The following is a 16,887-nucleotide window of genomic DNA, read 5'->3' as shown; positions in this document are numbered from 1 at the left end:
GCATAGGAGTTACTCCTGGTTCATGCACTCAGGAATTGCTCCTGGCAGTGCTCGGGGGACCATATGGGATGCTGGGAATCGAACCTAGGATGCGTGCGCGCAAGGCAAATGCCCTATCCACTATGCTATTGCTCCAGCCCCCAGAACTGCTCATCTTACTTTTCAAATTTCAAGTTCACATTATGCCTGTTGATACTACTTCAAAAACATGCAGATAGCAATAGCTCATAATTTCTTTTCACGTATACATACAATGTGTGTCCAAAATAGTATTATTTGACTCTCAAGTTTAAAACTTTTCACTATTTTCTGGGAAAAATCACTGAATTTATGTGGTTTCTTAAAGATTAAAAATAAACAAAAATTGATATAAAATCTAAAAAAAATATTAAATTATTTAAATAATACTTGGGTGAATTTAGGGTCACACGAATTATCCTGTGCCCAGGATAATTCCTGGCAGTGCTTGGGGGACTATATGCAATTATGGAGATCAAATCCAGGTGAAAGAGCAGTTGGGAGATTATAATGGGGACAATATATAGTAGGTATAATACATAGTGCCTTGTGTGTAGTAGACCTTTTTAAAAATGTTCAATCTCTGGCATCTCATATGGTCTACAGAGCACCACCAGGAATAAGCCCTGAGTTCAGAGCTAGGAGTGAACCCTGAGCACAGCTGGCTGTAGCCTAAAAACAAACCAAAAAATGATGGTCGGTCACATGCACAGCAAGCCTCTTGCCCTTTGTATTATCTCTCTGGTTTTTAAATCTTTTATTTTCTGTTTTTTTTCTTTTTTTTTTTTTATTGAATCACTGTGAGATACGCAGTTACAAAATTGTTCATGACTGGGTTTCAGTCACAGGATATTCCAATACCCATGCTTTCACCACTGTACATTTCCCAGCACCAATGTTCCCAGTTTCCTTTCTGCCACCTCTTCGACTCCCTACCACCAACTCTCTGAAATGCACTTTAGCACTGTATCACTTTCCTCCCATTGTTCATCCATTTGCTCGAGCGGGCACTAGTAATGTCTCACAACAAATTGTGAGACTTTGTTGTTACTGTTTTTGGCATATTGAATATGTCACGGGTAGCTTGCCAGACTTTGTCATGCAGGCGAGATACTCTCAGTATCTTGCCAGGCTCTCCAAGAGGGGCGGAGGAATCGAACCCGGGTGGGCTGTATGCAAGGCAAACGCCCTAACCACTGTGGTACAGCTCCAGCCCACTATGAAATGACCCGTATGAAAATGATAGTTGGAAATGATCACTCTGGACAAAACTTGAGTGCTAAAAATAGGGAAAGTGATAACCTGTCAGTACCTCTCTTTGCCAAGAAGGAAAGCGAGAGGGAGAGAGAAAGAGAGAGAGAGGGGGGGGGAAAGAGAGAGACAGAGAGGAGGAGAGAGAGTGAGAGAGAAGGAGAGAGACAGAGGCAGAGAACAAGAGTGAGAAAGACACAGAGAGACAGAGAGAGACAGAGACAGAGAAACACACACAGAGAATTTCTATATGTTTTCATTATTTTTTAATAAAAATAATTTTTCTGGTGGGGAGATTTGAACCATTCCCTTTGCTGCTTACTCCCGGCTCTGTGTTCAGGCCTCTGACCTGCTGCAGCTCTGGGGAAACATATTGGGTGTTGGCGATAAAACCCTGGTCAGCTGCTTGCACAACCAACGCCCTACCTTCTCTATTATCTCTCCATTCCAAAATTTATGGAATATTCTTTTTCTGAAACATTGTTCAAAATGATACTTCTAAAAATGAGGAGGCAGAAATGTGATATGATTTGTGACAAACTACTAATAAGACGACGGAGCCAGCATAAGCTCATGTTTACATAAGTCTAAAGTTTAATGTGCACAGGAGGAATGCTAGTTCCAAAAAGCAGTCTAGTAAGAAATAGAGGTACAGAATTAATTTATTGAGTCCTACTGCTGCAAAAAACTTGTCAAATTTCCCCCTCAGGGAATATGGCTCATACCAGTTGGTTCTTCTGTGTTGAGTCATGAGAAACTGCAAAAAATGGGAATCTTATTTGCCCCCAATTTTTTAGTCCATATAAATGCAAGCCGCTGCCGCCTCAGTCGTTGCGTCCAGCCCTCGCGCTGGACACTACTTCCACTACCCAGCTGTCGCCACACTCCAGAACGCTTAAGACACTAAATACCCATCTTCCGGAATTGTCGTACCATATTTGATAGGGTTCAAATATGGTAACACCTACAAGGGTGATTAGAGGTCGCCCCCAAAGCCTCTATCCCTCTCGGAAAGACTGGCAAGCTACCGAGAGTATTCCGCCCGCACGGAAGAGCCTGGCAAGCTATCCGCTGTGTATTCGATATGCCAAAACCAGTAACTACAACTGGTCTCATTCACCTGAGCCTGAAGGTTTCACCAACATGGCAGCACTGAGAAGGATGAGAAAGGAGAGGCCGACAAAATCTCAAGGCCGACCTAGGCTGCCACAACGAAGGAAGACAAAAATGATCGTCTGTACTTTCAATGCACGTACGCTAACATCAGATGCATCCATCGAGGACCTGATGGCACAAGCGCAAATGATCAAGTACGACATCATTGGTCTGACCGAGACAAGAAGGCACGAATCTCACCATGCCATTTTCGACACTGGAGAAGAATTTTTCCTCGGAACATGCAATAAAAGAGAGGTTGGAGGCATCGGTGTCCTTGTCAACACAAACTTGGCCAAGAGCATTGATTCATTCGAATGCCTAACAGCCAGAATTGGACGTTTACATTTGAATAGATGTGGCTCACTGCCTGCAGTTTCTATCTTCGTTGTCTACGCACCAACATCTCATTATGATGAAAGAGAAATTGAGAAGTTCTACATGGAGCTAGAGAAGTACTATAAAGAAGACCACACCTTCTACAAGATCATTGTGGGTGATTTTAATGCCAAGATAGGACCAAGAAGATCAGCTGAAGAACTTCACATCGGGACCCATGACCTAGAATGGAACAAACAGGGTGAGAGACTGTCTGAGTTCATCATGTCGACCAAGGCCATTCATGGTAACTCACAGTTCCAGAAGGCAGAATCTAAACGATGAACATGGGAGTCTCCCGGTGGACGATTCCACAATGAAATAGACCACATCATATTCAATCGACGGTTTTGCCTGACTGATGTCGCTGTTGTCCCAAAATTTTGAACAGGATCGGACCACCGTCTCCTTTGTGCAAAATTCTACTTCACAGAGGGGGGAGAAAGGGCTGCAAAGTTCAAAAAGAGAACTCCCAGAATGACCACCAACTGGGAACTCTGGTACTATTGCGGCAACATGGGAAGATGCCATTGTTGACAACATTGACGAGGAATACGATCGACTGGTTCAGCACCTCCATGAATGTGCGAGGAACGCCAAGAGAGAGATAGCCACAAAAAATCGCCTATCTTCGAAAACTCTTGAGCTAATTCGCCAGCGTCATTTGGCGCATGCCTCAGGCAACCACAAGCTAATGTCCGAGCTCGCAAAGCAGTGCAGAGCTGCGATCAAGGAAGACCTCAAAGAGAGAAGAGCAGAAGTACTGGTAGATGCAGCAGAAGCCGGGAAAAGTTTTCGTAACGCCCTCCTGTCCTTCGCCAACTACAAGACCAAGATGACTGCCCTCTGACGTCCTGATGGATCCATCACATCCTCCAGAACGGCAATGGAGAAGATTAACCATGACTTCTACTCAAATCTCTTTGATAGCCATGTCCACTTGCCGACATACCAAATTCCACAGGATGGATATGTCGATCCCAACGTTCTCCCTTCCAAAATCCGACACGGATTTCGTCGGTAAAGAAACAAACAGCACCTGGCCCAGACAAGGTCAGACCTGAACACCTGAAGAACCTGCCATCAGTACTCATCAATACACTGTCTCGGCTCTTCACTCGCTACCTGTCTGAATGCAAGGTTCCGTCCCAATGGAAAACCAGCAGGACCGTACTACTGTTCAAGAAGGGAGACATCCATGACATTGGCAACTATTGCCCGATCTGCCTATTGTCTGTCATCTACAAGTTGTTCACTCGAGTCATCCTAAATAGGATTGGCAGAACACTAGATGAAGGACAACCATGCGAGCAAGCAGGGTTCTGCAAAGGATTCAGCACCATCGACCATATCCACATGATAACCAAGCTTATTGAGGTTTCTCGGGAGTTCAAGATGCCGCTCTGTTTAACGTTCATTGATTTAAAGAAGGCCTTTGATTCTGTTGAGATGGAAGCGGTTATTGAAGCCCTAGCCAATCAGGGCATTCAAGCCCAATACATCAGGATTCTCCGTGAGCTGTATTGCGGATTCACTACCAGCTTCTCACCATTCTATAAAGAAGTGATCGTTGATGTCAAGAGAGGGGTGCGGCAGGGTGATACCATTTCACCGAAACTCATCATTGCCACCGTCGAGAACATCATGCGACGACTGGAATGGGAAGGAATGGGAGTGAAGATTGATGGTCGGCAACTACACCACCTCCGCTTTGCTGATGACATTGTTTTAATAACACCAAACATCAGCCAAGCGGCACAAATGCTGGCCGACTTTGACCATGAGTGTGGAAAGGTAGAACTACAGCTGAATCTTATGAAGACAATGTTTATGAGAAACAGCCTCGTTCCTGACGCCCCATTCGCTCTCAACGGAACGACCATCTCTGAATGCAACAGCTATGTGTACCTAGGTCGAGAGGTCAACATGACAAATGACCTGGCACCCGAGCTGCACAGGAGGAAGAGAGCGGCTTGGAATGCCTTCAAGAACGTCGAAGAAATATCTAAGAGGACGAAGAACCTCCGGCTCCGGGCACATCTCTTTGATTCCACTTTTCTTCCTGCATTAACATATGCCTCAGAGACCTGGGCCCTACGCAAACAAGATGAAAATGCTATTCAGGTCTCCCAAAGAAGAATAGAAAGAGCTATGCTTGGAATATCACGTTTCACTCAAATGAGAGAACGAATCCGGAGTTCTGACATCTGTCGACGATCAAGAATCAGGGATGCTGTCTCGTTTGCCAAGGTGTCGAAAATCAGATGGGCTGGTCACGTAATGAGATTTAAAGACGACCGCCGGACTAGAGCTGTTACCGACTGGATTCCACGGGATGTCAAAAGACCGCGTGGCCGCCCACCTACTAGATGGTCAGACTTCTTCGTCAAGATCATGAACGATCGGTTTGAGGCCCTTCATGTTCCCGGAGCGAACAGATGCCATTGGACTACACTAGCACGCGACAAGGACGAATGGAGACGTTACTGGCGCCCGCTCGAGCAAATTGACGACTAACGAGAAGTTAAGTGATTAAGTGATAAATGCAAGTGTTTCTTGCTTTCATTCTCCTTTATTTCAACTCTGTCTTTTCATGGGATTTGAATAAACAAAAATTGGTGGGGTTGCAGTATAGAGACTTTATCAACTAAGTATGGCCTTATTCTTTTTTTTTAATTTTTATTATTGAAATTATGACTATATTCTGAAGTGACAAGGTGATCTATGGCCTGGATTTCAATCATACCATGCATTTCATCAGACTAAAAAGAACTTGACTTTCTTCTTTTCCAAAAAACTGATGAAGGAACATTCATATTTCTACGGAAATTGTACCTTGCTTAGGTTTAATGTTTGGGTTTCTAAGACCGGGAATTAAGAATAATGAGATAATAATCAAATTATAATTTGATTTATCCACACTTCTTTTTCTAAATAAAATATATTTTTCTTAATAAGAACATATTAACATTGTAATCCCCAAATTTTCTTTCAGATTATTGCTGACCCTTAACCTCAGAATTTATATAGAGTATGTAAATGGAGTTTCATCCTTATCCAACAAAGACACTATATTCTATCAGTGTATACTGTCACTGTCACTGTCACTGTTCTCCCATTGTTCATCGATTTGCTTGAGCAGGCACCAGTAACATCTCAAAATAAATTGTGAGACTTGTTGTTACTGTTTTTGGCATATTGAATATGACACCAGTAGCTTGCCAGGCTTTGGACTGCAGGCTAGATACTCTCGGTATCTTGCCAGACTCTCCAAGAGGGGTGGAGGAATTGAACCCTGGTCAGTTGCATGCAAGGTAGATGCCTACCTGCTGTGCTACTGTTCCACTCATTCTAAACAATTTTTAAATTAAATTATCTTCTACAATGTTCAAAAAACATGAGATCATATATATGTATGTGTATATATATGTATGTGTGTATATATATGTATGCCTATATATATGTCAAAAGTTTGCACAATTAAACCAATAATCAGTGTATACTTAATACTTTAATCCTACTGGAAATGAAAGATATTTAACTTAGGAGCAGTTAGAAAAAGATATAAAGAAAACAATTTAAGTCCTAATCAGTTAGGGACAAAACTATCACAATCACTTGATGAAAGAAAACCAGAGTCTATAGTTTTGGAAAATCATATTGTTCGAAAAATCCCAATGGGGTGGTGCTGAAGTCAATTATAGGTTTGTGATGTCTCACAGAAATCTACTTAAAATCTAATTGGTAATAATGAGAACATTCTTGATTCCCCCTCCCCATCTTAAGCCATGTTGAACACTGTCTTGGACAAAAATTGGGAAGCATTTTCGACTTCATCAGTCCAAGATGTTCTTCTACTCTCTCTTAGATGTGGAATTAGGACTTGGAATCAGGCTTCAGAATGGATGTTTTTCCACATATAATAGAATATTATTTACCATCACTAGAACTTTAAAGGAACTGACACAAGGTGAGACCTATAATTTATATTTCCTTGTTTTTGAGAAGTATTTCAAATTATGATGTAAGACTAAGATCTATCAGTGTTGTATTCCTGTTTTTAAGACTCTTGGGTTAATCTCTCACTTCATTGTGTACACTAGACTTAACCATATAGCATATCTCTCCAGATTCTTGAATTAGCCATATAACGTGTCTCTCCAGATTCTTTACATTTTATTGAGATTATGCTATGGAAAAACTAATAGTATTTAGGTGTTTGTTATATATCTAGATTGAATAAGATTTTGGATTTGATAAGCACTCAACAAATATCGGATATTAGAATTCAGTCATTTTTGAGGGGAATAGAATATCTATAATTTCAAAAATTAAATATTTTCTCCTGTTTTTCATTTGCTAGTTAAATATAAATTAGTAAAAATGCATGATAGATCTCAATTTACCTTAGCTCTCTTTTAGTACTTAAACTGTTCTCTTTAATACTGTCAGGCTTTTAGCTACCTATTCACACTGTTGTGTTTAAGATCTCTAAGACTCTATAAAGAATAATAAATGTATGAGCATTGTGATTCAAGTGTGTAAACAATTTCAAAGCATATAATAATGTCATGAAAATGCTCTCAAACTGCACAGGTAACACTTTACTGAAAGAAAGAATGGCATAAATCATAGAGCAATTAAAACATGTCCATTCAGTTGGAAATTAGTACAGAGGTCAGTGTGCTTGCCTTAGACATGGCTAGCCATTGTTTGAACCCTGGTACCCCATATGGTTCCCCAAACCCAGCCAGGAGTAAACACTGAACACTTCTAATTGTGACTCAATCCTCACCTTTCTGCAAAAATTAATTGAATTTCATTAACTACACTTCTTATCACAAAAGTATAGTCATTCTTATAATTGCTCAGGTATATTTAGATGATAGGAGACGTCCTCTACTCTAGCACTAATTTTGTCTTAATTTCACTCTTAAATGAATCATATAATTACAAAAACAGAAAGTAAAGGAACTTTAGTGATCAAAAGGATACAAGGGAAACAAAGAAAAGCACTTTTACAAATTTCATTAATATTAATAATGCAAAAATTTAAATGTTTAAATGAACGATAAGAGATGCATTTTGAGTGGGGAAAAGTCTTAATCTGAATCTGAAGAGAAGATAAGTTTCTAGGTACTTATATAAAGAAATAAGCTTATCTAGCCTGTCAAAAAGAATGAATCCTCTATGGATTGTGCAGAAAGTAGCAATGAAAAATACAGCTTATTTAAGGAACTTCACTAGTAATATAATTAATAGGTACATATTATGTATTGATGGTTAGGTAATAAAATAATTTATTTTTTAGAATGATAGAAGCAATGAAAGAGGGATTCAAGTATAAGTACCCAGGAATGCACCTAAACACCTATTCTTTGAATATAATGAAAAATATTTTTAATCACAAGATACAAACACATTTTCATAGTTTTGAATGTTGTATATACTTATGAGATAAAACTGAATTTTAACAGCTTTAGAAGACTTATTCTATTAAATTTGTTTTTGTTGCCTAAAAGGACTGAAAGAAAATTATTGGCCATGGGGATACTGGGGACACAAACTTTCCAAGGTCATAGCCCCAAGAGATGTGCAGAATGTAGACATTATAACTCTAAAAGCTTTGAAACATTTCTGAGTGGTCCTCAGCTCAGAAGTAAAAAATATGTTTGCTGAAAAAAGAAATGTCCATAGAATCTCCTAGAAAAAACATAAACAACAAATTTTTTTCCTATACAATATGTAGAATTAAAAATTGTATTAAATTGAATATAAAGAAGGGTAAGGCTGGGCTAAGATAATGCTAATTGTAAATTTTATAATATTAAAATATAGTATATTATATTTATATAATATTTATTATATTATTATTGGGCTGGAGTGATAGCATAGCGGGTAGGGCGTTTGCCTTGCATGCGGCCGACCCAGGTTCGATTCCTCTGCCCTTCTCAAAGAGCCCCGCAAACTACCGAGAGTATTCCACTGGCATGGCAAAGCCTGGCAAGCTACCTGTGTCCTATTCAATATGCCAAAAACAGTAACAAGTCTCACAATGGAGACCTTACCAATGCCCGCTCTAGCAAATTGATGAACAATGGGAGAAGAGAGCAGTGCTACAGTGTATATTATTATATAATTATTATAATACAAGTATTATAATACAATTATTATAATTATAATATAGTTACTATATTACAATGGCATATTTGCTTATCCTATGCAATGTAATTAAACTGAATATGTAATAAGGTTATACTTAAATTTATCTCCTTTCTCTGAATTTTTAAATGATGAAGAATATGAGATTTAGGTTCATAATGTTTTAATGTCATTAAAACATACTCTTATAGAGTGGGGAGGGGCGGGCTGGGTGGGGCGAGAGCCCCTGCACACTGCACGGCCTTTTCCCACATTCACGTGGCCGTGGGGCCAGACTGCGGGGCTCTAAGGTACCGCAGTGTGAGTGCAGAGCTCCGGAGTGCGGCAGTCAGCCTCATGGGAGGACAAGCATTTAGAAAATTTCTTATTGCTCTTTGATCGCGTACTAGTTGAGAGGAGTGCAGCTGAAACTGTAACCAAGGGAGGCATTATGCTTCCTGAGAAATCTCCAGGAAAGGTGTTGCAAGCCACGGTGGTTGCTGTTGGATCAGGCTTGAAAGGGAAGTGTGGAAATATTCAACCAGTTAGTGTAAAAGTTGGAGATAGAGTACTTCTACCAGAATACAGAGGCACCAAAGTGGTTCTAGATGACAAGGATTATTCTTGTATAGAGACGGGTGATATTCTTGGAAAGTATGTAGATTGAAATACCACTATTGAAATGGCATCCCATGAAACTGCCCATTCCTCTGAAGTTCTGAAATCTTTCATCATGTAAATAATTTCCATGTCTCTTTTATAATAAACTAGTGATATCCAAACTAATGACAACAGTCTCTAACTTTTAGTTTCACTGTACTGATATAAATGCTTCTAAATAAAAATATGTATAAATAAAAAAACCATACTCTTATAAAGTATTCAGATTTAAATGTCACATGCTTCATGCAGACACTACTATAAAATAGTGTTCACATTAATATTTCACAATTTTTGTTTGTGCTTACTGGTATGTCCAAAAAATATGACTTTAGTGAGTCATATAGTTCAAAGTCTTATAGTGCAAAAGTGTTCAGTGAAGCACATTAGAGGCTCAGTATTTTCTTAAATGACATATGATGGTGAAAAAGAAAATAAAGCACCTAGAATGAATATGAAAAATGAATGATTGTTTCAATCAATATAGCACTGTCTGCTGCATTGTCTTCCTGTTGTTCATCATTTAATAGCTCAGTTGTCTATGGAGACTTTATTTATATTAATGGATTATTTTTTCAAATATTGTCGTGAGTGTATTTATCAAAACTATGGTGAGCATTGATGGGGCGAGAGGGGTAAGCACTTTGGAGAAGGAGATTATGGGTATTTGAGGCCACCTGGCAGTGCTCAGTGCTAACTTATGGTTCATTGCTCAGAGATCAATTTGGCAGCACTTGGGGGACCGTATGAAAATGCTAGGAATAGAACAGGGGTTGTCCACATGAATGGTAAACACCATATCTCCTATACTATCTTTCTCACCATAATCTTTTATTTTTTGCTTTTTTGGGTGACACCCAGCGATGCTCAGGAATTACTCCTGGCTTTGCACTCAGGAATTATTCCTGGCAGTGTTTAGGGGACCATATGGGGTGCTGGGATTCAAACTTGGGTCGGCTGCATACAAGGCAAATGCCCTATCGCTGTGCTATTGCTCCAGCCCCCATAATGTTTTATTCTTAATGAAACAGATTTTATTTGCATTTGACTAAAGTGTCCACTATTCTTTCTCTCTTGGAATTTAATTCAGGATACACTGGTCAGTTTTAGTTTCTCTTAAATAATTTTTTTTTAAATTCATCTTTGGATTGGACTGGAGGGATAGTACAGTGGGTAAGGCGTTTGCCTTGCATGTGGCCTACCCGGGTTTGATTCCTCTGCCCCTCTCGGAGAGCCCAGCAAGCTCCCAAGAGTATCTTTCCCGCACTGCAAAGCCTGACAAACTCCCTGTGACGTATTCAGTATGCCAAAAACAGTAACAACAAGTCTCACAATTTGTTGTGAGATGTTGCTGGTGCCTGCTCGAGCAAATAGATGAACAACAGGAGGGCAGTGCTACAGAGCTACATCTCTGGATTAGAATCATGTTGATTTTAGGTGTTTAAAATCTCAATAGATATCATTGTCACCATTCCCATCATTTACATTCTAGTGCAACACCACCCTTAAATATTCCTATGTTTATCTTCCCCATCATCATTTTACTCTTTTGCAATGAGCACAGTTTTCTGTATAATTTGAGGGTGGGGCAGGGGAGGATAGGAGAATCCCACGGCTCCTCCTCTCCTGGTCCAAATTCCTTGGACTCGGGCCGCTCACCCACCTGGAGCAGCCCGTGCAATGGGCCGACAAAGGCGGAAACAAGGGCCACCAGGCTGATTGGTGATCAGCTGCCGTTTATTCCATTCTCCCCATGTTCCTGGTCCAGTCTCTCTCAGCTCCTCGTTCTAGTCTCAACCTGTCCCTCATTCCAGTTTCCTTCTGTCTCTTGGCCTCATCTCTGCGTTCCCTCTCGCAGCCTCTTCTCTCCTCTCTCCCTGCGCCTGATCCTGCAATTTCTGTCAACATTCTTCTCCCTCTGTCCCCCTTGCTAGTCTCTCTGTACTTCCTCTTGCTACCCTGGACTCTCTCATCTCTCTCCAACTCTCATTCTCTTTCCCACTCCCCAGTATTGGGGGCAAACACTACACACAGTTAGGCAGCAAAATCAATATAAGAAAGCCCTTCCTTGGCTCACAGGGAACACACCACTTAAGGTGTTTTTCTCCTTTCCTTAGTCCAATAACTTAATTAACATCTTAATTCTACTTCTTAATATTAGTTATTTTGTTTGGACGCAATCAGAGATACATTGAGCTTGTAGGGTGACTGTCCTGAGGACATCTCTCCACAGACTCAGACTATAGTGCTCAGGCCGGATTAATCTTTCCTAACCCTAGCAGGGTCTGAATCTAGTCATTGCTCTTTTGGATCATGACGGAATTTGTCCATGACCATGCTCTTAACTTATAGTTAAGTATTATGGCTCGCTGGCCAGGCCCATTTCAATGCCAGGGTAACACATAGCTCACAGCTTGCCCTTGGTCCATCCAGTCTCTCATCAGAACCCTGCTTTTGGGGTGCTAGGAAGTAAGGGCAACTGAGGCTTAAGTCGAGAGAACAGATGTCCAGGAGGTAAATATGATTCAGAGTCAGTTAATTCCCAAGTTATGAAAGCTATGAAAGCATAGTATTAACTGCCTTCTTGTGTCCATACAAAAAGGACATTGCTCTGAATTAACTATACAAAGGACTTTAGGAGAAGAGAAAAACAATATTTACAAGTCAACAGAGCACAAAGAGGTTACAAATAAACACAGAGGAATGGGAGCACTGTGACGGGAATAATCCAATAAACCTAAGTTTTCTGTGGCAAGGTCAAAAAAAAGCAATGTTATTCTACAGTTTTTCCTGAGTTTAGAAGCTAAATTATTTCCCTTGACGATTCAGTTGCTTTAATAATTCATATTAGACCTACAAGTAAAACCATCCTACAACTGCCTTTTATTCCTAAATTATTACATTTAGCATAGCCAAATTGATCCATCCCTTTTGCTGCAGAAGACTATTTCATCTTTTCTGATGCAAGTATCATTTCATGAATAGATGTATGCAGTGTGTAGTTGACGGGAACTTACATTAGTTTCTTTTTAAGATAATGCAGTCATTGCTACTATCAACACTAACAGAAATAGTGCATGAGGGTTCTTTACCCATAGCACTGATTGTTTCTATTCTTTCTGACACATGTCAATGTCAATCTCATTACTGTGAAGTGATGTCTAATTGCAGTTTTGATTTGAATTTCCTTGATTATAAGAGACAAGGAGCACTTTTTAATATATGCATGATTCATCTCTAAGTACGTCTTCATAACAAAGTATATTTTCTAATTAATGTGTACCCTTTTATAGGAATTAGATTAGGTGGTCTCAAATTCCTTTGAACAATTCACTCTAGCAAATCATTATAAGAAGAATAAAGCTAACATTGAGTTAAAAGTTTTTATAAAAATATTTTATTAAAGCACCGTGATTTACTACAAATTTATTATTGGGTTTTAGACATACAATGTTCCAGCACTGAATTTTGAGACAAGTGTCAGCTTTCCTTCATCAGTATTTATAAAAGTAATTTTCAAAAAAAAGTAATTATAACATTGTCTAGTCTAATTATGTCTTACACAGTAACTTCATATTTACTTATATGATATTTCTGCCTCATTTCTCATTGCTACATTTAATAAATTTGTAACTGTATATTTCATTAATGACAAAAATAATAGGTACACACGAAGGAACTTTTTGATGTGTGAAAATAAAAAAGCCCAAAGTTTTTTATTTTTATAATTGCAGATCCTATATTCTCCCAGTGGCAGCTTTGTAGATTTGCTGGAACATCATGCCAAACCAAAGTGTTGTAACCGAGTTTATCCTCCTGGAACTTTCACAGAATCCACATGTCCAGAAAATAGAATTTGTCCTCTTTCTGTCCATCTATATTGGCACTCTCAGTGGCAATTTGCTGATTGTGGTGACCATCCTGAGCAGTCGAGCACTCCTGAGCTCCCCAATGTACTTCTTCTTGGCTTTCCTGTCCTTCCTGGATATGTGCCTCTCCTCTGTCATTGTCCCAAAGATGACTATTGACTGTCTTTATGAGAAGAAAACTATATCCCTTGGAGGCTGTTTGACTCAGATCTTTGCCGGACACTTCTTTGCTGGAGCAGAGGTGATTGTCCTCACAGCCATGGCCTATGACAGGTATGTGGCCATCTGCAAGCCTTTACACTATTCTACTATCATGAACTCAAGGCTCTGTGGCATCCTGGTAGGAGTAGCCTGGTCAGGGGGCTTTGTGCATTCCACTATACAAATTGTTTTTACCTCCCAGCTTCCCTTCTGTGGACCCAATATCATCGATCATTTTTTGTGTGACCTGTACCCATTACTGAAGCTTGCCTGCACTGATACTTTTGTCTTTGGCATCTTGGTGGTGACCAACAGTGGATTGTTCAGCATCCTGATCTTCTTCATGTTGATTGTGTCCTACGGGGTCATCCTTTACTCTCTGAGAAACTACAGCTCTGAAGGACAGAGGAAAGCACTTTCCACCTGTGGCTCTCACATCACTGTTGTGCTTTTATTCTTTGTGCCTTGTATATTTGAATATGTACGGCGTCCAACTTCTTTCTCCTTTGATAAAATGGTGTCAGTATTTTACACCGTTCTCCCAACTTTCTTCAATCCTTTGATTTATACTTTCAGGAATAAAGAAGTGAAAAATGCCATGGGCAGATTATGGAACAAATTATTCATCAACTCAGCTGAAAAATGAAGCATATAAAAATTAGGTATACTCAACCCTCTGACAAAAACTATATTGATGTACTATTTGACATCTATAAATAAAACTATTAAAATGTCTCAAGTTAATCGATTTTTTTGATAAGTATGAAATTAAAACAGCCTATATTCTTAAATATTAGTACTTAGTTTAATTTTCTACTTCTTTAAAATTTAATTGTTTACTAACTGTATTCTTTCATTCATTACTCTGAAAAATATTTGCAGAGAAACAATAAAAATATTAGAAGGAAAATTATTTAATGTATTCCTAATTAATTTGTAGTTTGGACTCTAACACAGTTGGTTTCAATATTTAGGTTTAAAATATTTTCCCATGCTGTCAGCTTATGATAAACCTGATGTTCTCTATTTTCAGTGTATATTTTGGAAAGTATTAATGGAGAACATTCACTCAATATTGAGTTATGAATATTCAAGTTTTTTGTACCCCAATTAACCTCAGTGTAAAATGGTATTTCTCCTATACTTCTGTTGTTATGTGGTGTGTATGACAGCAGAAAATTCACTTCAACTTTTCAGAGGCATGTATCTTGGCTTGTTTGAAATATTTCTTTAGAAGTTATATATTTGCTTTAAATTAAATTTGGGTTATACTTTTCAGCTCATGCATTTTCAAAACCCTTGACTGTTTCTTTGTCCCACAATGCTACCCTTACAATGGCTTGAACAAGTGATAATGCAGTAATATATGTACAAAACTCTCAGTATCAGACATCTACAAATACAAATGTGTTAAAAGGAAAAGCTAATACAGAAACCTAGAAGATACATTTTATATTAAGTATAATTTGATTTAATTTAAATCTTCAAGAAATAAAAGTAAGTTTTAAATGCTATCATAGAGAAATTAGTGTGTTTCATTATGATGATATCTTCCTCCCCCCAAAAAGGTGGGAGGAAACCTCAAGAATATTAAGGAAATTACTTAATTCATTAAAAAGTTTTCAAGACTGTGTTCTTTGACTACTAAAAAAACATTAAAATATTGCATTGATTATATATGTTACTGAGAGCTCCCAAGTAGACACACTAGACTAAATTGGAAAGGGAGACCATTACTTTGAAACCATTAGTGAAAAATATAAAGATTTTAAAACAAAATATATAAATACTCTTACACGTGAAATGCTATTTTGTATGAAATTAATTGAAAAAATCAAACTTAATTCAATGCATACAATGTAAGAAATAAGACTTCATAGATATTTTGTCAAAGATGAAACATATTGAGAAAGCAAATAAATTATGATTAAATAAATATCACAATTATGATTAAATATCACAATTATGATCAAATAAATACCACAATTATGATCAAATAAATATCACAATTTTGTTTGCTAAAGACTGGGGCAATTTTTTTAAAATTTATTTTTTTAATTGAATCACCATGCAACTGAGTTACCACCGAAATTCCCGGTATCCCTCCTGCTACCCCGACTCATCACCTGCTTGTGTCAATGGCAGGCACTTTTCTTTTCTCTCTCTTTCTCTGTCTCTGTCTGTCTGTCTGTCTGTCTGTCTGTCTCTCTCTGTCTCTCTCTCCCCTCCCTCCCCTTTACTTTTGGACATTATGGTTTGCAATACAGATACGGAGAAACCATCATGTTTGTTCCTTTATTCACTTTCAGCACACATCATCCATCCAGAGTGATCCCTTCCAACCATCACTATCATAATGCCAAAAGTAAATGCCCATCTCCATCCCAACTAACCTTTCCCCAGTCCTTGAGGGAGGTTTTACATTTATTCACCATTCGTCCTTGCCCTTGTTACTACTGTCCTTGGGAGTTGGTAAAAATGAGATAATTGTTGTTAGTACTTCACTACAAATATTTCATATTCCTATATTATTATGTTTAATGGAAATAATATTTGAAATATAAAGCAATATGTACATATTGAGCATATATTTAATATATCTTAACTTATATTCATAACCTAGTCATATATACACATGTAATGTCTTTTGTTATATATTTGTGAACATGTGTGTACTTACATGGATAAATCTGGCAAAGCTGGCAGAATGTGGAAGGGATTTATTCCTGAAATTTGAGGATGTTAAATTTGAATGTTTGCAATAAATTTCTACTCTATAATCTACTGTAAACTTTGTTTCCTTGTGAATTTTGTTTTGGGTCACACCAAGCAATGCTCAGGAGCTATTCTTGGCTTTTTGCTTAGTGATCAGTTGGGGCATAGTTAGAGAACCAATGCTGGGGGGATTCAGACTCAGCCATATGTAAGGTATGTAACTTACCCCCGTACTATGTCTTGGCACCCTTGAATCTTCAGTTACAGAATTATATTCATACTTAGGAAATATTTCTAAACACCTGGAAGGTACTGAGTAGTGATAAACTGTTATAAAATATTCATATTTTATATCAGTAATTTGATAAATTAAAAAATGGGCTGGAGTGAGAGCACAGCAGGTAGGGCATATGCCTTGCATGCGGCCAAGCTGGGTTTGATTCCTCCATCCCTCTCGGAGAGCCCGGCAAGCTACCGAGAGTATCCCGCCCACATGGCA

General features: G+C 38.6%; 1 protein-coding gene across 1 annotated transcript; it reads left to right on the top strand.

The window, feature by feature from the left end:
- The first annotated feature begins 13,383 nt into the window (after nt 1–13,383).
- LOC130042659 (olfactory receptor 4C15-like) lies at nt 13,384–14,319 on the top strand. The gene has a single exon (XM_056134811.1). The coding sequence runs from the start codon at nt 13,384–13,386 to the stop codon at nt 14,317–14,319; it is 936 nt and encodes a 311-aa protein (XP_055990786.1).
- The last annotated feature ends 2,568 nt before the right edge of the window (nt 14,320–16,887 follow it).

The sequence above is a fragment of the Sorex fumeus genome, unplaced genomic scaffold (assembly GCF_029834395.1).
Source record: "Sorex fumeus unplaced genomic scaffold, SorFum_2.1 ptg000007l, whole genome shotgun sequence".
Lineage (NCBI taxonomy): Eukaryota > Metazoa > Chordata > Mammalia > Eulipotyphla > Soricidae > Sorex > Sorex fumeus.
Note: the sequence above shows the minus strand (reverse complement) of the source record. Positions and strands in the feature narration are given on the sequence as shown.

Coding starts and splice junctions, on each gene's coding strand:
- LOC130042659 (XM_056134811.1), top strand. CDS start 13,384: ATGCCAAACCAAAGTGTTGTAACCGAGTTTATCCTCCTGGAACTTTCA.